The sequence below is a fragment of the Paroedura picta genome, chromosome 4 (assembly GCF_049243985.1).
Source record: "Paroedura picta isolate Pp20150507F chromosome 4, Ppicta_v3.0, whole genome shotgun sequence".
NCBI classification, from domain to species: domain Eukaryota; kingdom Metazoa; phylum Chordata; class Lepidosauria; order Squamata; family Gekkonidae; genus Paroedura; species Paroedura picta.
Genome location: NC_135372.1, coordinates 57,411,067 through 57,435,204, shown reverse-complemented (window position 1 = coordinate 57,435,204; position 24,138 = coordinate 57,411,067). Strand labels below are relative to the sequence as shown.

The 24,138-nt window shown below is 42.2% G+C and overlaps 1 protein-coding gene across 2 annotated transcripts in view; it reads left to right on the top strand.

Moving 5' to 3' along the window:
* Positions 1 to 24,138, top strand: part of DPYD (dihydropyrimidine dehydrogenase) — a 609,807-nt gene that overhangs the window by 389,146 nt on the left and 196,523 nt on the right. For both annotated transcript variants that reach the window (XM_077332983.1, XM_077332982.1), the window contains one exon: positions 7,968 to 8,132. In XM_077332983.1, coding sequence (XP_077189098.1) covers positions 7,968 to 8,132 — 165 coding nt within the window. The remainder of the gene's footprint in view (positions 1 to 7,967; positions 8,133 to 24,138) is intronic.

Genomic DNA, 24,138 nt, shown 5'->3' with positions numbered 1-24,138 from the left:
TTCACACTGTGGCAAACCAGATGCTCCGGAAGGTCAGTAAACAGGGCATAGAAGAGAAGGCCCTCCCCTGATGCTTCCTGTCACAGGGTTTGAGAGGGTCCTCCATGAACCTGACTAATCCCCTTTTAAAGCCATCTATGCTCATGACCATCGCTACATCCACTGGCAGAAAATTTCACAATTCAATTATTGACTAAAGAAGTATTTAACTTTTAGTCTATCCTATACCTGTTGCCCATCAGCTTCATGGGACTGGTGCCCTGGATTCTAGTATTATGGCAGCATGAAGAAAAAGCATCCTCTGTCTACTTTCTCCACCCCATGCATAATTTTATAAACCTCTATGGCAGGCTTTTATAACCAGGGTTTTGTGAAACCCTTGGGGTTTCTTGGCAGCCTTGGGTTTCCTGACTGAATGGGGTTTTTTTTAAATACACAGAGACATATATCTGGTGATATGACCATATATGATCATGTGACCCACACACCCCTTCCAAAATGGCTTGGAGGGAGTAGGAAAGGGAGGGGCCTTGGGTGGGCAAGTACACAGCTATGCTTCTAAACTATGTTATGCACAATTGTACCACTTCTGGAATTTTTTGTAGCCTGAATAATGTTTCTGGTGTTTCTCAACAGTAAAAAAAGTTGATAAAGAATGCTCTGATATTTTCCCCTTAGCAACCCCTCCCTCCCGTAAACTGGTAAGTCCTAGATTCTTCAGCCATTCCACATAGCCTGAGCTGCCAGGGAGAGGCAGAATACAAATATAAAATTAAAATTCCCCATTGGCAAGATGATCAATGAAATAAAATGTGGAGGATACAGATATTTGTGAGGGTGCTAACAGATCTTCAGCTTGCTTCAGTGTCTTCATTGTCAAAAGAGAAGCACACTGCATTCCTTTCATGCTTTTCTCATTGAATACAAGTGTAGCTTTACTGGGACAGAAATTAGTAACCACTTGTCATAGATAATGAAAGAAGTGATCAGCCTTATATTACTCATCAACTAAATTGGGAAAAATGAGATCACATGGAGCACCCTAACAAGCAAGATCTCATTTTGAGCATTGTCTTCAATTCTGGGCACTACAGATCAAAAGGAATGCTGAGAAATTGGAAAGGATACATAGGGGAGCTACAAAGACAAAATGTTTACAAGGCAAATTCTCTAAGAATGGGTTGTTTCATTAGAGAAAAGATTTGGGGGATACACTGACAGGCTGACCTATCCTCTGATAGAAAGGTACTTTGAAGACCAGCCTCAAAGAAACAGTGTGGAAAGTAACTCTGTTGTAGCTGATAACTGGCTACAACAGAGACATTGAGATAAAGAGTTCTGTGACACAAGACCATTTTGATGCTTGAGAAGTGACAAATTGGTGTCTGTAGGAGACAGGAACATGCTAGTAAGGGTAGGACTGTGAACTCTGACCTTCACACTACACATTTATAATAATGTGCAGTCACTTGTGGCCTGGAATTCTGTATCTGAGGTGCCTTATCGTGTTTAACAACCAGGAAAGAGATACTGTCAGCCTACCAATACTTAAAAAGTGTCCAAAAAGAGGAAGACATCTCTGCTGAGGACAAAACAGGCATTGTACAAGTACAATAAAGTACAGGAAAAGTAGATGTGGGTTAAATATTAGGATAAACTTAGGTAACATTTGTAACAGCACTCTGGAAGTTGTTTTACATGTTTACATCCCTGAAAAGACTATACAAATATAATTAAACTTGATCTGAAACATCAAGGGGACTAGGAAAGGCTGTTTCCCCCACATGTGCCCCTTGTGTGTGTCTGTCGGGGGTTTAGGTCACCATTCCGTGGCTGGACAGAAGTTCAACATAGCAAATAGAAGACAAGGAGACACATCACTTTATTGTTTTTGAAGAGGGTTAGGAGTATTATAATGGATAGACAAAAATGAGGAAAGTGAAAAGAAAATGTAAGTAATACATTAATGAAAAAAAATCTCATAAAAGTCCCTATTTCTCTGAGTATGGTATGCATTACTGTCCACAATATCAGAAGATGGTAGAGAATTATCTGAGCAGCTTATTGACTTTCAGTATCTTGGGACAGAAGGAGAAAAATACGATAGAAGTTCTAAGCATTTTCATTTGATCCATTAGTATAGAAATGTCAGCAGTGCTGATTAACTACTACACATTAATTGGCATGTTTTCTCTACATAGGAATGTACATATTTGTGCATTGACACCATTTCTACCCATTTGTTATATAATAAATAGTCCAAATGGGAAAACAAATAAAAATTACCAAGCATCTACATACAATATGAAGGAAGTTCCTTTATCTTTGCAACGGTAGCATTTGGCAGATTCGGGAATAAATAATCATTTGTGGCGAGGGTATGCCTTATCAAACATATGCAGATCAGCACTAATTAATGCTAATTAAGGTTTCCTGTCTATCTAGTTGGAAATCAGTTAGTATGCCTATTACCCTAATTGTTTTATATGGGATGGATCTTAATTAAAATATGTAAATTGACCTTAATTGCTATATACTAATGGGGGTTCATGTTATCTCTCTAGAAATGACAAGATGGTGAGTATGAGTACTTAACCAAATAATTCTGTGAAATCCTTAACTAAATGGTCCTTAATAAAAAAAAAAAAGAATTATTGGAAACTGGCAAACAAATGCATTTCCATGTAGTATGTCCCACAAAGACTAGTTTTTATTTTATTTTTTTAATACAGGTGTATAGAAGACATTGGGAGAGGGTACTTCAACATTTAAAATAAAAACTGTCCTTCTCACTGTGTGTGTGAGTGTGTGTGTGTGTATGATGAGGTTCAGATATAATGTAACATGTTCCTTTCAGTCACTGTGCTTTCTGCTAAAGTTAGACTCAGAGGTTCATTCCAAAACAGGATAGAAACTTTGCATTTAAACTGATCTAAAAGCTAATCCTATATGAGTACTAGGTACAATGAGTACATTGTTCAGGCTTCAAGAAACCTCAGAAGGGGCAAGATGGTGTAGAATGTGGTTGGGAAGTATACCTGTGTACATGCCTACCTGGCACCCGTCCCTTTTCACCCCCTCCAGGCCCATAATTGGCCATTTTGGGAAGGGTAGGCAGGTCAACATGACCATATATGGTCATATCATCATTAAATATTTAATACATTAAAATATATATTAAATTAATTAACTCCCACCCATTTGGTAAACCCTTCCAGGGTCATCAAGAAACCCCAGGGTTTCACAAAACCCTGGTTAAGAAAGCTAGGTATAGGTAGCACATCAAAAAAATCCACACAGTGGGAAAAGGGAAGACCGAGGTCTGCAGCAAAATCTGCAATCTTAAAGAAGAAAGAATTATGAGGAGGTACTCCCCGCACCCAAAAGAATAGAAGGAAATATACAACTTTAAAGAAGACTCCCACTGAGACTACAAGCTAATATCTCTCTACCATTTGTGATGTTGCTAAACAGTCACAACAGTACTGCTAAGCCATCTGAACCTTGCTAGTCAACTGTGCAAATGGGGAGATTGGAAAGGTGAAAGACCAAAGGGAGAGAAGAAAGCAGGGAAAGAAGAGAGAATGAAGAGAAGTTGAATGGGGAAAATGTGAATGATAGAGAAGAAGATGCTAAAGCTGCTGTTAGCTGAGAGAAAAATTATTGTTGTTGTTGTTGTTGTTGTTGTTGTTGTTGTTGTTGTTGTTGTTGTTGATTCATTTCCTGCCACTCCCTAACCGGCTCATGGCAGGTCACAATGTCTTTAAAATCCCCATTAAAACTCCCATTAAAAGACTTCAAAATACCCCGAACATGGCGGAAAACCCCACTCCTACCCCCCCTACTAGAGTGGTGAAGAAGGAGATCCAACGATGTTCACTTCAAACTCTGGGGGGGTGATAGATCTACTTCGCCGGCCCAAGCCTCAACCATAAACCTGGCAGAAGAGCTCCGTTTTACAGGCTCTGCAGAACACTGAAAGATCTGAAAAATGGTGCAGGGGGGGAAATGAGATGCCTTCGGCAATTCTTTGGAGATCTTGATACTTTCTATAATGAATTTTAGTAATTAAAAATCTTCTGGAGAAGAAATCTTTTAAGCCATACTTCAAATTAAACCCTGATTTTCAATTATGGCATCCAAGAGTAGAACTACTTTTTACACATAATTCCCTAATTATAAGGCTTGGATTGCCCCCCAATTCCCAAATGCATACTGAGACTATTTTGAGTGGGAGAATGGTGCAATGTGAAGGTGCATTCAACCCCTTTCCTCCAATGTCATTTGAATGTAAAGGGCAAATCTGTAGTTGAGATTAACTGGTTGGTTCATGCTACCATATTCTGGGAGATTTCAAACAACATGAAGCTATAGGAAGGCAAGCTATAGGAAGGCAAGCTATAACTGCTTTCACCAAATAGCTTTTTAAATTGAAAAACAAATAGTTTTCTTGTAGAATCCATACAAATCACTGTTACCAGATATAATGGGAAAGCTTTTGCCATTCACAGAATCACAGAATCATAGAGTTGGAAGGGCCATACAGGCCATCTAGTCCAACCCCCTGCTCAACGCAGGATCAGCCCTAACCATCCTAAAGCATCCAAGAAAAGTGTAGTCCAACCTTTGCTTGAAGACTGCCAGTGAGGGGGAGCTCACCACCTCTTTAGGCAGCCTATTCCACTGCTGAATTACTCTGACTGTGAATTTTTTTTCCTGATATCTAGCCTATATCATTGTACTTGTAGTTTAAACCCATTACTGCGCGTCCTTTCCTCTGCAGCCAACGGAAACAGCATCCTGCCCTCCTCCAAGTGACAACCTTTCAAATACTTAAAGAGGGTTATCATGTCCCCTCTCAACCTCCTTTTCTCCAGGCTGAACATTCCCAAGTCCCTCAACCTATCTTCATAGGGCTTGGTCCCTTGGCCCCAGATCATCCTCATCGCTCTCCTCTGTACCCTTTCAATTTTATCTACATCCTTCTTGAAGTGAGGCCTCCAGAACTGCACACCGTACTCCAGGTGTGGTCTGACCAGTGCCATATACAATGGGACTATGACATCTTGTGTTTTTGATGTGATGCCCCTGCTGATATAGCCCAAAATGGCATTTGCCTTTTTTACCGCTGCATCACACTGCCATTTTCCACTGTGTTCAGAACAATGCTATATTTGGTTCTTGTTATGTTACATTTTAAATAGTTGCTAGAGAAATAAGTGTTCCTGACCAGACCAGTTTCAGGAAGATAGTTGACATGGCCAGCCAATGAAACATAAACCAGTGTTTGGAGAATTCAAAGAAGAAAACGATAATTTGAGAGAACCAAATTTGAGATATCCTCCATGACTGGTAAAGATCTGAGTACTACATCTGAGATCCTAGAGAATGATTAGTGAGGAGAAAGATATGCAAATAATGATGTCAGAGAAATGTTAGTTAAAAAAAACTTGCCTAATTAAAGAACTGCAAGCAGTTCACCTGAGCAAGAAACCAGGTTGATCCAAAGGAAATCACTTTACTTTAGAATTGGTCAAGATAAGAATAGGGCTGCCAAGTCCTAGCTGGGGGGAGGGAATACCCCACCCCAAGCTCCTGTTTCCTGCCAGTATTTGAAGCAGTAGGGGAATAAGAATACAAGAAAATGGCACCAGGCTGACAGCAGATGTTACTTCTGGGGAAATTCTAGAGCCTGTTCTCCCTAGGAATAGCTGAAAACTCCATAGGTTTCCCCTGAAAATCATGCCACAGTGTTGACAATGATGTCCCTATCATTCTAGTCTCCTGCTTGTTTCCACATTGTACCAGGCAGTATCTGGCAACTCTAGATTTTTTAAAAAAATTGTTTGATTAGGTTTAGCTGGATGCATTTTCCGTTATTCTTTTTGTTCAACAAATGCTACTACAGTTTTCATATATGTTTCTTTTAAACTAACAACCCCCCTCCCCAATATATGCATATGCATCCTGGTTACTGAAGCTTGTTATAGCAACTACAGACCAGTGAGTCTGACCTCTGTTGTGGGGAAGATAATGGAGCAGATATTAAAGGGAACGATCTGCAAACATCTGGAGGACAATTTGGTGATCCAAGGAAGTCAGCTTGGATTTGTCTCCAATAGGGTCCTGTCAGACCAACCTGGTTTCCTTTTTTGACCAAGTAACAGGTTTGCTGGATTGTGAAAATTCAGTTGATGTCGTTTACTTGGATTTTAGTAAAGCTTTTGACAAGGTTCCCCATGATGTTCTGATGGCTAAATTGAAGGACTGCAATCTGGATTTTCAGATACTCAGGTGGATAGGGAATTGGTTAGAGCAGGAGTAGTCAACCTGTGGTCCTCCAGATGTTCATGGACTACAATTCCCATGAGCCCATGACAGCAAACACTGGCAGAGTCTTATGGGAATTGTAGTCCATGAACATCTGGAGGACCACAGGTTGACTACCCCCAGATTAGAGAACCGCACTCAAAGAGTTGTTGTCAATGGTGTTTCATCAGACTGGAGGGAAGTGAGTAGTGGGGTACCTCAGGCCTCGGGGCTCGGTCCGGTACTTTTTAACATTTATTAATGATCTATAATGAGGGGGTGGAGGGACTACTCATTAAGTTTGCAACTCTATGATTCTATGATTGTTGGAATTGTTCCATTCCTTTACACATATGCCCACATTTACCACACAGGTGAGAATTTAGAACTGAAGTCAGCTTCCATGGTAAATCCTTGTAGTTAAGGTGATATGAAATGGTGATGCTTGGCCAGCACCTTGAATTGTGCCCAGAAACAGATAGTGAGCCAGTATAGATAGGCAGTGATGTGGCCAATGCAACCTGATCTAGGCAAAGTATTATCTGTAGTATTCTCCACTGAATGAAGTTTCTGGACACTTTTCAAGGACATCCCCATGAGGCATGTTCCACAATGGCCAGGTCTTTTCTGCTCAGGAAAGGCTGTGGTTGGCTAACAAGATGGTGAAAGGCACTCTGTTTTTTACAAAGCACAAAGAACTCCTATAGCTGAGCCCTGACCCCCCCCCCTGCCCACCTACACATCTAAGAAGAGTTTCCCTCTCCCACACACTTAGCATATTCCTCCAAAGGATCCTTCCTCTCTTGAAAGCTCATCCATCATTAGGTCTGGATTCAAGAATACCCCTAGACTGCAGACCTATTCCTTCAAGGGGAATCCTGGGTCAGATTCAAGGGGAATCCTGGGTCAGTAGCATTTTAATCTTTTAAGACTTAAGCTTCAGTTTGTTAGCCTGCAACCACTCTGCCTCCAGGTACTAGTTCAGGGTTTCTGCATCTTCTTCTACACATGGACCCTACCCAAATCTCTGGATGACCTCACCCAATAATGTATCTTTCAGTGCCATATCTGAATTAACAATATTCTTTCTCCCCAGAATTACAAAATATAGGAAATTACTCTGTTTTCTTATACCCCAAGAGGACTTGCAGGACCTCCTATGGTATATGGCTGGAATCGGTAGTAGTTTGTAAAAATGTTGACAATGGTTCCCTTGATGTACATGGCTCATTTTTGCCCACAGCTGCATTGGTCAAATAGGTTTTATAAACGCTGTGGAAATTTGCATCAGCTGTTTACCAGAAGTCAAAGGGTGGTGGTGAGTGTGTAAGGAAGGATTACCAACCCAGAATTAGACCTGATCTTCACATTATGGAGATTGGTTTCCCTGGAGAATCCCCACCTATATCTCTAGGAATTTTCCAGTCCAGAGTCAGCAACCCTCTTACATGGCATAAACAATGATGTCTCATTCTGTGTCAAATATTGTGTAAAATGTATTATCTGTCTCTGGCATATATCTAGGTATTATATATTTAGTTTCTCTCTGAAAAGTTGATACATGTGTTCATGTGACTTTCCATTCCACTCATTGCAGCATTTATTTTTATGTATCTAAAGTATTGTTTGATTTTAAAAAAATGTTTTATTTTTAACAGGACATCATCACCAATGTTTCTCCAAGAATAATTCGTGGAACTACCTCAGGTCCTATTTATGGACCAGGCCAAGGTTCTTTCCTGAACATTGAGCTCATCAGTGAGAAAACAGCAGCCTATTGGTGTAAAAGTATCAGAGAGCTGAAGATGGACTTCCCTGACAAAGTAAGTTAAGCTTGGATACAAAGATAGTGTGTGCACACTTTTTACATTGATGAGTGATGACCATTCCTTCTCAGATTTTAAGACAGTGCAAAAAAAAAATGTCACTGTTCATGGGCACTGATGCCCAAAAAATCTGGCCAAGCAGCTGGGCTGGGACTCTGCTGGGCAGCCCGGTTTAAACTGGACTGCCCCATAGAGCCTGCCAAGCAACCGATCCTGCAGGCAAAACTCTCCCTGCAGACTCAGCTAGGGAGAAACTAGGCCCATGATCTGCATGCTGCTGGGAAGTCTTGCCCTGCCACTCACAGAGCCGAGGTAGAATGGCATGCCATTGATAGAAGATTGTTCTCTGCAGCACAGCAGTTTCTGAGGCTGGCTTCTCCTGCAACCCAGTTTGAAACAACCTCTACAAGAAGCCAGCCCCAAGCTCAGCTGGTGGAAACAGTCCAGTTTCCCTGGCACAGATAATCCTTGGGCTATAGTCTGCAGTCTCTCTAAACTTTAAGATGACTGCAGTAGAAACCTGATAAACAGCTGAAAGGTGGGAGTGATCTGCTTCTTCCTCTCTGCTGTTTTCAATTCTACAGGTAATTCTCAAATACATCTGGGATTTTTGTGGGGCAGAGGGATTTCCTGAAAAAAACCAAGACACATTTGGAAAGATGAAATATACCAGAAAAATACCAAGAAAGATTTTTTTTTGGGGGGGGGTATATTTTTCAACTTGGGGAGACCCAAATGCACACCCTTAGTAGCCAGTGTAATTGCTGTAAGATCAGGGTCACATGCTCCCAATACCTGGCCCCAGCCAGGGTGTATTATGCATGACAGAAAACTTTGCAAAAAGTCTGCCCCAAAAGACATTGCTGTTTTGGTTTCTGCACATGGGACCATTTTTGCTGTGTGAAAACCGTCATATTATTTTTATGCATAGCTCCTCCTTATAGCATCGACTTTTTTTTTTAGCCCAGTATCCATCAATCAATAAATCAATCAAATACTTTTACTGACATAATCATAACAAAACATCTATATAAAAGACAAGGTGATTCAGATCCCAGATCACTTGGAAAAAATCCCATGGAGGAATTTTGCTTTCGGTTACTTGAGGATTATGATCCAATAAAATTTTGTTGGTCTTAAAGGGGCCCTTGGTCTCAAACTTAGTTTTGCTGCTTCAGACCAACATGGTTGCCCACCTGAATATATCTGTTAATATAGTTAATCCAAACAGGAAAATTTTCAGTATATTTGCTGGCACTTTACTGACACTGTTTCTGTTTCATGATACGTGAGACAATTAAGGAAGAGGAATGACACTAAAGATGCATGCGTGACAGGAAAAGCTGGACAGTGTTTTCAGCACATGGTACTGTCATTTTGGTGCACAGTGTTTGTACTTTCCACCATAGATGCAAAAAAGAATAACTATATATAGTTTTGTTGTGAAAGTTGGCTCAACATTCCATTTATTAAGGATTTGGATGGGTTGGCTGATGTGGTTTGAATGGCTGCTACTTTTTCAGAGATAGCCCCTGATAGTTCTGTTAGGAGATCCTTTCTAGCTGAAGTGGGGAGAGATGGGTGGCATGCAAAGAAGAGAAACACGGAGCATATCTATCAGGTCAGGTGAATCAATTTGAAGCTTTTGGTGTTTCTAAGAAAGATTAGCATGCAAAAATTCATTCTATGTGAAAATGGGAGATTTGGTTAACAATAATATCCACTTATACCTAGACTACAAGAGATGAAAAGTCTTAAAAGCCCCCCTGATGTACAAAAGAAACATTAACATTCCTTCTTCTAGCTTGTCATAAGGTGAGAAAGTAAACAAAAATGCAGCATAACACTAGCCCATTTAAAACTCAGGGAAGTATAGTGTTGTTATTGTTTTTTCTTTTAAACATTTCATATACAAGGACCCATTTTTATTTTTTAAAAGATCTCTTTAAATACATGGCTAAAAACAGACATTTTAAAAGTGTCAAATTAGCAGGCGGAATGATGGAAGCCAGCATCCTCAAGGAACTGCAACGAAAGTGCTTTACTTACCATAGCAGACAGGCAGATGAGTAAAACAGCTCTTTTTCCACCCACACTCAGTTTGAACTGCAAGGACAATAATAACTTTTATTTTTGTATCCCACACTTCCCAGTAGGCTCAGGGTGGATAACAAGTTTAAAATAGTAATAAATCTGATTATTAAAACATGTTTTAAAATGTCTCCTCTAATAATATATACTCTTATTTATACTAGAATAGGCCAAAAAGCATAGAATGTAGAAGGGCAAGACTGTGCAGAAACAGCTTGTTATAGTGGTTAAGAACAGTGGTGAGCGAGGTTTGATTCCCCACTCGTCCCCCAGATGAAACCAGCTGGGTGGCCTTGGGCTCACCACAGCACTGATAAAGCTGTTCTGACTGAGCAGTAATATCAGGGCTCTCTCAGCCTCACCCACCTCACAGGGTGTCTGTTGTGGGGAGAGGAAAGGGAATGCAGATGTAAGCTGCTTTGAGACTCCTTCAAGTAGAAAAAAGTGGCATATAAGAACCAACTCTTCTTCTTCTTAATTCTTTTTACCATGTATTTCTTTATTTAAAATGGACATTCTTCTATTTCAATCCAAGTTTGTATAAAATTCCAGTTAATAACAGAAACATATATTCCATTGAAATCAATGGGAATTAGTAAAACCCCTGAGCAAGAAATGTTAACTATAATTTAAAAAATACTGTTTAAGAACAAAGCAGCCCAAATAAAATCTCCCCAGTGTCAGTTGTTGGACAGGCATTTCCAGTGGATGGATCAGAAAAAAAACACTACATATTTCCCTGGGCATAGAGAGATAAGGGAGAACATTGTCTAAGCTGGACCTTTGTTGTTGTTTGGAGCTTTTGGTAAGGCAAGAACAATTCTTTTTGAACAGTACAAAGGCACTCAGATTCCAGCTTCTCTGATCATATTCTCATCTTCTTAATTCCCAAATATCCTGAATTTGTTGCAGCAAAGTTTATTTCCTTTTTCCTAGTTGTTCATCAGTCTAACAAAACACGATGTCATAGAGAGTAAGAATCAGTCTAAGGTGGAAGATCTTCTCCAGTGTCTCCTTTTTGATCATGCCTATAAGTAATATCTCAGTAGTAAAGAGAAGGGGGTATTCCCTCACCATGGTAGCCTCTCTCCAACCTCTGCCTGAGGGCATGACCTCGTCTCTTTCCTCCTTGTTTGTCTTCAGGCAGAACTTATAAAGGAGCACTTGGGACTGGACTTCCCTGGGCTCCCACAAATGTGAGTCTATTGTGTACAACAGGGCTTCCCAACCAATGGGCTGGCATCCTTCTACCCTCTCTGTCCTGTCATTTCTAAGTCTTTAAAATTCTCTCCTAGCCCCTCTTCCCAGAGCTAAGGCCCATCCCATATTTCCAAGGGCTGTTTTTGGCCTACTGGTCCTCCCATCTGCTCTAGGTAGCCCCAGAGGTCATCCTTCTGCTGCCCAGCCTGCTGTCACTGCCCAGCATCACCTCCCATTCCCTCTCCTGTCCATCTGAAGGCAGACAAAGATATGACAGACTTGTCAGGCTTCTCCAAGAGAGGTAAGTGCGGGTGGGGGTTGTCTGTCCCCCAACAGAATGTGACTGACTGTACAACAGAATGTATCCTTAAAGTTTCTTAGAATACCCTTATTTCTTTCAAGTTTCTAGTCCTCAGAGAAAAGCTTTTAAAAGTTGAAGTGTTGTCTGGTAATGACCATGAAAAACTAAAGGACCTAGGAGAAGCGTATGAGTTTATTGAATGTAGGCAGCTCATATAGTCAGCTCGCACAAGAATAATGGGTTTCTGGGCCATGTTTTGTTAAAAAGCATGGTGTCCCATAGACTGACAGGGGGTCTACTGAGCAAGAAATCATGGAAACTTCTTTATTAGCAGATATTGATTCAATGCAGGGCATGCTCCATCCAGTAATTTACTTTGACATAAATTCAGATATGTGAGCAAATTCATTTATCATAGAATATAAATTTTGCTTTCTACTAGCATAGACAAATAGTGCTTCTAAAGACATTTAAATACAATCACAAGAAAGGAGCATGCTCTTGTAGATGGGGGAGGGGGACTTCCAATTACTGTTGTCTTGGGGACTTGAAAAATTTATAAAATGTTTTCCCCTTGAAACTTTGATTTGTTGCTGGCTTGAAATCAAAATAAGCTTCTTATTAAAAACCCTCTTAGAGCATCAAATCCCATGCAATAAGAGAGTTAACAGTTGTAAACCCTGTCAAGTCTGTGCGAAGCAGAGGAATTATCTTGTTATCAATTTAATAATGGAACATTGAAGTAAATGATGCCATCCACTGACACCAGTAACACTGTGTTCCCCTGGGAAATTCAAGTCTGTAGAAACTGTCAATCTAGATGGATATGGACATATTAAACAATGTCCCTTCAGTCCATAAATCTGTTCTTTCCATGCTGCCTTACAGGGGGGAAAATAAAAGATTCTGCATAGTGATAAAGACAAGTAATGCAGAATGTCTTGACATTACTGGCTTATAATCCTCTTCACTTTCAGAAGAGGCGGGGGGGGGAATCAGAGGGGGCAGAAAGCAATTGAATAAATCCTAATCTTCTTTTCATTTGTCTCTATAGTGTGCATTTAAAACTTGCTCCTTTTCAGGGTAGGCCCTCCTGAAATAAATAAGAACTGGGTAAAGATATGAATGGAGCAATACTCATCTGTCTCCATTCCAAAAGCTTGTTTTGATGTCTGAGACTGTCTCCTGTCCATTGCCTGTCCAGACTGAGATGTTGTTTGTGTTTAGCATGGCAAATATCCTTCTGGCAGATGAATAATCTCAGAACTTTCAAACACAAGCACGTCCGTGTTTGTTCATTGTGGGATGGAGAACAGAGGAAGGGACTGGCAAACAACAAAGGCAAAAGAGAGATGTTTCCTTTGAGGGCAGAAAACACTGTGCCTGCAACCATGCTGCACAGTGCATTACATCTGATTAACGCCCACTGTGTATGCAGATCAAATGAGGTAGATTGTGATCTTGCTACAAAGTAAGGAACTGAGCTGCTTACATCCTGTATCAGTTTTAAAAAATTACTGAAACCTGAGGGAAGCCTACATTTTGTGAGAAGGGAAAAGCTAATCTGCTTTCATTGGATTGGCTCTACATCTGCGAAAATGTCACCTGGCCAAAGAGACTAACAAACTGATTTTCCAGAATGCCAAACAGACAGATTTCTGTTGCCCCCTCTCTGAACATATTGAGAGTAAAGGATGGATGGTCAACATATCTGTTGAAATTAATTCATGAATTAGAATTGCCAGAATCAAATGTCATTTTCTTTCCTTGCATGAAGTTATTTTTATATTCCAACTTCAGACCTTTCAAGGTATCTGATATAATAATAGAATTTTGTATTGAAAACAGTATATCAGTAACACAACCGTGCCCACCAGAGATGAGCTGGAACTCCATCCCAGATGTTTTGTGTGTGACTGACAGAAAGTCAAGGTTCACAGAAACATAAGTGAACTGGAGCAAAACACAATTAAAAGCAAACTGAGGAGGAGAGAGGAAAAGGCAACCCAATATAGTCAACACCTCTAAACCACACAGGGCTCTTTTTAATTAACTCCTCATGACAAAACTAACCAATTTAATGCCCTGAGAAAGATAATCAGCAGTTTAAGAAAAGGCAGTCATGGCTGAGATCAAAATTGAGAGAAAAATAATTCTTTAGGTTTTCTTAGGGGGTTAGTTAGGTGCACCTGAAGCAACATTAAATGAAAATCTAGGGTCAGAAAACCTTCAGTTTAAGGAAAGAATTTACAAATCCATCTCTGCTCCAAAACAAAAAAACCCAGAAAGTGTAAAGGTGTCCCACTTTATTTCTAGCCCTTGCAGTCAGTAAGTACGCTCTCCCATCTCCTACATTATGCCTTCATTCAACTAAATTTCCATTAAGCCCAACTTATCCTTGGCATTTCAGTTCCAGGCCTGTTATTATGCAAAGTCAGAGGCATCCAGAGCCAGCTTGTGCTGCAGCCGTGCAATGGCAACTAGCTGCCGCATAACTATGGTGATACCAGCCCATTCCCCAGTGGTATGAGCAATGCAGCAGCCAGCAGACCAAGTTGGTGGGTTCACAATTTTTTCTGACCATAACCAGGGTAGCATTGATGGCAACCACACTGCTGCAATCAGAGGAGACATTGTGTGGAGGGAGTGGCACTGTGATGGACAGGATCACTACAACCCATCAGGGGTCATGTAGCAAGGGTGTGGAATCCAGCATCAGTCTCAGGCAGGGGACAGAGAGGGGGGAGGCCACAGAAGTTCCACTTGTTGGCAGGAGCAAACACCACACTCCGTTAAAGTAACCAATTCCTGTCAGCAAGTGACACATATAATGCTAAGCCTGGAGTTTGCTGACACAGGTCTTATGTGCACTCACATTTTTTTCTCCCACTCTTGAGCCTGCTGAATTCTGATCAATCTGAAGCCAGATCTTCCAACAGATTTTCAGCTTTCCTTTTTCTCAACCCAAAACAAGTCTCACTAAGTCCATCCCTTCTGCACTGTATTTTGTCCCAATTGCCAGTCTCCTGTCTCCTTCTCACTTGATTGCGGGGGAGGGGGAAGTGGTGGTCACATGAAACCCCAGTTGGCATTGCAGGAGCACAAGGCTAGATATTGCTTTGTTTCCTGAATTTGTCTCCCAACTCAGCCAGAGCAAGCCAGGGTAGGGGCAAGTGGAGCACAAGGATGCTTGCTTATTTTTAGTTTTCTTTCGCCTGTGTGGGGGTGGGGGTGGAGCATCACTGTCAGGAGAGAACCAAGGAGTAGAAGAAAACCCCAAACCCCGCCCCCCTCCAAAAGAATTGAGCCTAGCCACAGTATTACCTCCCCTCCAGCCATTGCCTCCAGGGGCCCCTGTGATACCCTGTCCCCTCAGTGTTTCCCTGAGAAAACAGGAGGAGGGGGCACATTTAAACTGGCCATGACTCAGCCAGTTTAAATGCAGGAATGAGCAGTGTGGCTTGAATAGGTCCAAAAATGAACATGATTGCATTAAAATGCAAATTCTCAGTAACAATAGTGTCTGCTTTCTGGGGATGTTCCAGAAGTTAAAAGCAAAGACTTGAGATCACCCCCTACCTCCCCCATCTCCCTTCAACATCTAAACACGCTTTATGATTTAAGGTGCAATGAGGCACTCCGTAACTAAAGTTCAGAAAAATTGTTGTGTAATGGCAGCTGACATTACTTGTCTTCATGCATGCTTGGTGACTGAGTGCACATCAGCACAAGAACCCCCTTCCCTCCTTGCTTGGATGATTCAAGTGCCATGGGAGTCAAGGGATGCATGTGTATATTTATATATTTACTTGCTTTAGTTTTTATTGCATTATGGCATGAGTGCATTATTGCACATGCTCTGACCAGAAAAGGGGGGGGGGGGAGGCAAGATGAGTGTCAGGACTGCCCCATCTCCAGAGGGGAATGCAAAACACATGGTGCATTTGAACTCTTGACCAGTGACGGGAGAAAACCAGAGATGCAGAATGTCAGGCACAAATTCGGAGTCTACATTTACAATCTGCTGCAGTGAAAATGCATTGTGAAATCATAACTGCAGAATCAGTTCTCGTGTTCAGTTCAAATGTCACCTATGGGCTAACCCATGTTTTTGTGTAAGTTTCTGCCTCTGGCAGGGGGTATTCCCAGACTGAAAGTTCTCAGAGAGCCAATTAACTTCGGCCATGTTACACAAGCCACCCACAGGCATGCTGGCATAGGAGCCTTTGCCTACAGGTGGCCATCACAACCCTCCACCAGTGTCCAAAAGCAACGTAACAGTGCTGGGGGGCTGCTGTATCATAACTGTCTCTTATGCTGGCATATCTTAGACATACTTTGATGCAAAAGTCATTTGGCTCCCTGATCACATTTACTTCCCTCATTAGGATTACACTATAATTCTCTGATAATGCTTGCATATACTTTGGTTGTTTTATTTTTGGTTAAACATACAGATGAACTTTGCTGTTGACAGGGCCGCCAAGAGCTACCATAGGCTCCTGGACAAAGACTCTACCTGCCCTCCCTGGGCTGATCCTGATCCAAACCATGTGTCTTATTCTGTGACTAGTAAAAAAGCCCATTGTATTCCAAATACAATGGGCACTAGCAGGCGGGGGCAGAGCTAGGGACTGGCGAGGGTAGGGTGAGGAAAGGTGGCTTACTGGAGAGAGGTCTGTAGCAACGGCGGGCGGCTCCTTCGCAGCGTCTTCTGCCCGGCGGCCATTTTGTTTGGTGGCGGTGTGTTCTTGTGCTGTGGCTTGATGTGGCGAGAGGCGCTTTGCACCTCTCACCGCGTCAAGCCGCCGCGCGGCTGCCGGGGGCTCCCTGGCCGGCGGCCTGACGCGTCGGAGGCGCTTTGCGCCTCCGTCGCATCAGGCCGCCAGCAAGGAAGCAACTGTGAGCCGCGCTTCGCGTGGCTCGCAGTTGCTTCCTTGTCAGTAGGGTGGGAATCGGCCGGGCCAATCTGCCGATTGGCCCGGCTGATGGTCTGTCCAGAGGAAAGGGCCAATCGGCACCCTTCCTCATCCCGGACAGAGCCCGCCCTAACTCCTCCCACACGGCCCTTACGGCTTTATTTAGTCCGCGGCGCCCGGACTATACCAATATAAGACACATTCTTACATCTGGTGAAGTAGGCATTAGTTCTCAAAAACTTCATAGCACAATAAAACCTTAGTAACTAAATCAATACGAAATCAATTTTACCCTTATGCCTTTACCTAGCACAAAAGCTGAGGTAAATTGATTACATAGTGCTGGTGGATGAGTACAGCGATCACGGGGATTGATTTAGCTGACGTATTTTCTTAAAAGGTTATGTCATTTGTCTTATGATATGAAATTTAATGTCTACAGTAGCCAAGTAGCATTTAGATGTCCCATCACTACAAGAACAACAACCACTACTTGACCACTGTTTAGAATGTAATTAAATCTAATGGGTGGGTGGAGGAAGTTCTGGCTACTTTTCTCCATCTATAACTGATAAAAAGATTACTATTCCACTGTCATGCTTGTAAAGTTCGATAAATCATGGGGAAATATTATCTCCCCCCTCCCTGCTTCTGTTCATAATATTAACAAGGGGTTTGCTCCTACATTACTATTAAATATGTTATAAATTGCCAAACAGGAATGAGGAGTAGAGATTAAGATTGACAAATAAATGGGAGAGAGGCAGGAAGAGAGAAATGAAGGCATGTCATGAAAAGTGCAAAATGAAGGAGGAAAACAACGTGGAAAATAGAAAGAGAATAAATGAGGAAAGGATAAATTAATGAAAGAGGAAATGCTTTGGAAGGAAGGAAGGAAGGAAGGAAGGAAGGAAGGAAGGAAGGAAGGAAGGAAGGAAGGAAGGAAGGAAGGAAGGAAGGAAGGAAGGAAGGAACTGCTGAAAACAACAACCTTGTTAGGCTGCTGCCTGGCAATTACTGTCACAGCCATGAGCTGTGCTAGCTGGTCTTGTTCCCGATTTGGCTTGGTTGATGGGTTTAGCAGGATATGCAAGTGTTTTTCACCTTGTAGTCAACTCCACAGAGAAGCATGGCAAGCAGAGCTATTGTTGTTTATTGTGCTGTACCTTCCCTGTGCCCCCATTGACTGCAGTGCAAAACTGCATTAGAAGTACAATAAATGAAGATACATTCTGAACACAACCATAACAACCACACAAAGAATAATTTGCGACTCAGCCTCCCAATTTTCGCAGCTTATTCGTGCCCCTCCAAATGACATCGCCAACCTCCTGTGGCTTTGCGATGTAGCCATTTTTAAGTGCTATGTTCTAAATCCAGGAAAGTGGATTTACCACCCTCTACAGTGCATCCCATGGGTGAACAAGCAGCCAGCAGCCAGGGATAAAAACATATGGAGGTGGAAACGCACTATAGTCCCTTAAGCGCTGTCCCGCCCACTCTTCTTGCTCACCATTTCCTGCCCTGCAGTAGTTCATCCTCCGTCTTTATCTCCAGTCATCTTAAGTAACCGCTGCTGCCATCCCTTCCGCTTCCTCGTGAGGCCTCGCTGCTACTGCCACTGCTGCTAGTGCTGTTCTTCAAGTATTCTCCCTCGAACCTTGTGTATTTCCCCACCTTTGTTTTCTGCCTTGTCCATATAACATCACTGAGGTTTCAGCCCTCAAAACCCTCTGATCATTTATAATTAGTTTGGGCATCCCTCTTGAGTTATTTGATAATTACTGCTAACTATTTGCTGAATTCCTCTGATAGTAAGCCCCTTAAGATGGGGCTGCACCATTTTTACGTTGTGCAGGAAGCCTAGGAAATGGCTCGAAATAATTACTTTGGAAAACTGGAAGGTGAATTTCCTTGTGCTATTGCTATTTTAGCTACAGCAGTGAAGGACTAACTGGTTTCTGGAAATAGGCACTGAAGTAGGAAACAACAGCAAAGAACAAAAGAGATTCACTTTGAAATACTGAAGTTTAAGGCCATTTGCCGTTGAACTGTTCCTGTTCACCTGCCAAAGGGAAATTCAAACAGCTTCCTACAAATGTCTGCCAGCCAACTAGCCCATTCTGTCAACTCTCCCAGGTGCCTCTTACTTTTAAGATATTGCTGTGGTATCAAGGGAGCAGGAGAGGCCAAGGCACAATCAAAAGAGCTAATGGAAAGTGGTTATATCTAGTTTTACAATATTTCAAACACATAAACTATAAGCTGCAGCAAAAACTTAACAACAGGGTGCTGACACCTTATTGATTCTTAAGACCACATATTGAAAAACAAGGTAGGCAGAAAGCAAACAAATCCCAAGAGATTTTCCCCCACCTTCAGTACAGACTTTTTGCAACATTTTTGTCTTAAAATGAGACATGAACATCCTTGGTCAGCTAATCCATCCCCTCTCCAAAAAGGAATAAAGTATAGTGACGTCCTTCGAAAGAGAACTAGGATTTCCATCTCACTTATTCAAAGTCTCGCCAACATGCTCCTTGCAGATATAATCAGAAATAGGGATGGAAATGAACCAGTGCATGAATCAAATTCTGCCATGAAATTGGCCCAGATCACGCCCCCTAAACTGATGTTCAGGGGAGGCACCACCCCTGAACATTTCCTGGGCTTTTGCCTGGGGTTCAAACCATTTAAACCTAGCAGTTGAGGAGGGCATTCTACCCATCAGCAGTTAGGTTTAAATGGCTGTGAAGTATTTAAACCATCCCTTTCACACACACCCTTCCAAGAGGGAGGAAGCAAAACAGAGCAACAGCTCATCCCGCTGTTAGACTAAAATGACTGTGAGCCATTTCAACAACCAATTTCACTTTCTCCCACTTACAAGTTGGGAGAAGCAAAATGGACTGTAGAAATGATTGGCAGCGGTTTCAGTTGTTCTTTTCACTTCCCCCCCCAGCTTAAGTGGGAGGGAGTGAAATCAATTGCTGAAATTCTTCACAGTCATTTTAGCATAACTGTGGGGCGGGCTCACTCATCCACTCTTAGCTTGATATGGCTGGCACCCATTTCAGTGGTCCACTTGGAAGGAGGGAAGTGAAATGGACCAACCCAAACCAGCTGGTTTATTTGGGGGCTTTTTGGCTTGGATCATTTTGGGAACACTCCAAACCCTGAAACAATCTGAACTTTTTGGTTCGTAACTATCCCTGATCAAGAATTGTATGTGTGTGTGTTGGGTGTTTTTTTGAAGTGCAACTTGCATTTCTATCAACTATTGTCTTCAGTAGACTAGACGCCTAATAAATCAATAAAACAAAAAACACAAATTATGCTCTGCTTACAAAACAGCGTTTGAAAATCATACCTACCTTGTTTACAATGTTTTTGCCTGTTATTTGAGCACCTTATATGATTTGCTCACAATTCAAAACAAGCAGCATTTCATGCAAGTTTTTTTTTGGGGGGGGAGGGGTTGTGCAATGGTAGCATTTAGCATGATTGTGCATTTGTATGTTGCATTTGTTTTCTTTTGGCCTGATTGCACTAGACTGATTGTTGTAATTCTTGGTTAATTTGTTATGGATTTTGGTAAAGGATTCTCTTTCACCTGTCTGTTTGGAATTTGTTTGCAGATTGCAAGCAGCACTGACAAATATTCATAGATGCACATATGGATGGCAATTGAAAACAAAACATTTATGGAAGCTCTTCTGGTGACTCTTGTCCCTAGAGTCTGTATGAGGATAGTGGCCTAGCCAAACTAACATTTCTTTCCTTCATAGAAAGTAGATTGGAAATTTTCCAATCCTCCCCCCACAGAGCAATTAGAAGTCTGTGACTATTTGAGGTGACCACATCAGCTCAGTGAATCAGTGCCAGAGACTTCACCTATGTGATATATTTTTCTGAACTATACCTATCTCATCTAATACATTCGGTTTCTCTTGTTCTACAAGTTGTTATCTCAGGCATTCTTTGTCTGGTACTACTTCTGAATTTCATCTTTTCTCAGATAGTCAACAGATGACTCTGTCACAGAACACTATAAGCTAAGGTGTATATCAGCATTGATTTTTTTAGTTCAAGAAACCGTTGCTGTGATTTTAAAGCTAAAATAGACAGTTACTGGATTAATGGCTTCCTGTAGCTTATAGTCAAAAGTGCCAAATGAGACTGTGACCTACACTACTGTATTGCTACCTATCACTGTAAGTATGCCCTAGACCAGGTGATTTTGACACCACTTAACATATCACATTGAAACCTTAGGCTTAGTTCATATCTATTTGAGATTTCTGTTTTGTTTTCAGATTTCTGTAGCCTAAACCAGCTGTTCCCAACTCCCGGTCCGAAGACCGGTACCGGTCCGTAGATCAGTCGGTACCGGGCTGCGGCCCCTCCTCGTCCTCCTCCATGGCTGCTGCCTCGGGGGCTGCCCTGCCACTCTGCCGCTGGCTCACCTTTGGTGCTCTCCAGCGGCTGCCATGGTTGGGGCTCCCCCTCGGCGTGGCACTGCGCAGCTGCTGCTGGCAGCGCCCCCCAGTGGATGGTGGGTGGTGGGAAGTCAGGTGCGCCGGCAGGAAAGCAAGTGGAGCAGAGGCGCAGGCGGCGGCGACGTCCCTTGGCAAAAGATTACCCCCCCCCCCGGCCTCAGTAAAATTGTCAAGCATTGAACAGTCCCCAGTGATAAAAAGGGACCACTGGCCTAAACCCTATTATGTTGGCCATTGGATATCCTGATTGTATTTGATTTACACTATGTAATCTGCCTTGATTCTCAGTGAGAAATGCAGACAATTTAATAATAACCCCCCAAATTATTTGTTTGTTCAATCCAAACTCTGCCCCCCATGACGGTAATTTAAACAAAAATGGCTCCAAATCCACATGCTTTGGTGGGTATAGATAACATGCAAAATTGATGGCAGTCAATTTTTATATATATATCTCCAATTCTGAATTTCTGAGCACATTATGAGCCACATTCAAACCTCTGAATCTTGAGCCTGGCTTTCTGCAGCTATCCCTCTCCTCATCCCTGTGAGTATAATGCACTGTTCATAAAAGGAAGCTTGTCAACTCTGCATAGATAAATACCTTTTCTTGACTAGCCAGATTTATCCACAATTTGTTAATATTTTAAGAACAGAAACTAGCAAATCTCAGAAGCTGATCCAGCATGCTGTCTTTAAATATTCTATTGTTTTATCCAACTCTACCGTAGCATAATCTGATCCATCAAACAGAAAGTTTGAATATTTAATGCATTTCTACCCTCCCCTTTCTACCCATTTTTAGTTCTATAGTGTGCCCAGCCACAGTGCAACTTGGCTCTAAAATTGTCATAAAATAACACAGCATCATAATATAATGGTTAACATTTTTAAATGGTTCCAATAAATGGTTCCAATAAATGCACAAGAAATGTACTAGCTGGGGAGGGAAAGTGTCCCACAAATGGCAGGCCACCACAAAAACAGTTCTCCTTATGGATGCCAGTCCTTCTAAGTGGAGGTCTCACTCAGAGGGATCCACCACCAGGTACTTGAGCCCAAGGAGGTTTATACAGGCATTCCCTAAAATAACCTGTCTTTAAGCCCTCTAGAACTTTGAAAACCACCCGGAACAACTTGCATTCAGCCTGGAAATAGATTGGCAGTTAGTGTAATCAAGGCCAGATTTAGATGAAGAGAGGCCCTAGGCCAGTGGTGGCAAATCTATGCTCGTATGCCAGAGGCAGCACTCAGTGCCCTCTCTGTGGGCGTACTGTCACCCCAGCACATAGTTTGCTGAGTCAGCCTGCATGAGGTGTGGCTTCCCGGCACCCAGGGGATAGGGAAGACTCTTCCCACATGTTCCCTGGTCCAGGAAGCAATTGGCTGGCTTGGGCCACTTCCCTGGGCTGATGTCTGCAAGCATTGGCTGGAGTGGGAAGGCTGGCTGAATGGAGCCCGGGGAGAACAGTGGCAGGCCAGACCCCGCTGAAGACGCCACATACCACTGCACACCCCCCCCCCGACCTCACTGCCTCCCCTCAATGGAGTGAAGGTGAAGAAGAAAGGGAGGGAAGGGAGAGGTATAGAGAAAGGGGTGGGACAAAACCTAAACATAAATGGCCCAACAACAAAGGGGCAAAACTAGGGGGAAAGAGTCATAGAAGAAGAAAGGGGACAAAAGAAGGGCAATAAGCAAAAAGGACAAAAAAGGGAATCGACCAAAATTGGGGGAGGGGAGACAAATTGGACAAGAGGAATCAAAGGGTGAGAAACAAAAACTAACTTTTGCGGCCATCGCAAAGTCTGTTTTTGTGTTTTTCTTTTAAGACAAAATATGTTAATTTATGAGTTGTTTTTCTAAGATAAAACCTCAATATTCAGCAGGTTAAATTGATGTGTCGTCACTTTGAGATAAATAAGTGGGTTTTGGGTTTCAGTTTGGCAGTCTCTAAAAGGTTTGTGATAATTGTCATAGGCTATTCCATTTGTGAGGCCCCCCTCTCTACCTTCTGGCAGCCATTTGAGAATACAGCCCCCAGGCAGCCGATTTAGAACCCAGACTACCTGTGTTGCTAATAAAGAGAGCAGTTTTCAAAGAATGTCCGAGTCTGTATTCACCAAACCTGCAGACTTATCCGGTTTAGAGCTATGCATTATGACAGCATGTGTGAGAAAGGCCTATGACAGTGTCAAAAATGTTATGTACCTTGGCTGGAGGCCTGCTGGATGTTGAGGCCCTAGGCTTGAACCTAGTTGGCCTAATGGTAAATCTGGCCCGGAGTGCACTCCAGGAGTTATGCAGTTGAATTATGTAGCTGAAATTTCTTATCTGTCTTCAGGGATAGCCCCACATATATTACAGTAGTCAGTGTAAGTGTTTATGAGCAGTGCTGTCTAATGCTACCTGATCAAGATCACTAATCACCAAGCACTTGAGAGCTCCGATTATCACTGTCATTATGCCAGTGGAGGGCAATCAGATAGACTCGCATGGAGAAGGTGCTTTTATTTCTTCATACTCTCTACAGCACAGTAATAAACGAGTAACTGCATTTGTGCAGAGCAATGGTTTAGAAATTTCTCGAGCCAGCTATTAAGCTTGAAAGGCCTTTCTCAGCGATGCTGCTACAACTATGTAAGGGGGAGGAACTGCATCTTCCTTCTCCATTCTCTTTTGTTCACCACCATGGTTACAATATTTGGGGGCCACTTTTAAGAGCTGCTTCTTCGAGGGCTAATTTTTCCCTCTGCCCTGTCCCTCTATTATTAATGTCATCTTCTTTCTCCCTCTATTCTGTTTCTTTCATTTTCACCACTTTCCTGTCTTTCTCTCTTGTAGTCTTCTCTGCCAATGGAGCAGAAGCCTGGTTTCTGTGAAAATTATTAAGAATAACAACTTCCAAAGAAACCACTGAACTGTTAAATGATGAGACATTTTGATATAAAAACTACACGTATGAAACAATTTCTCTTTTACAAAATACTATCAA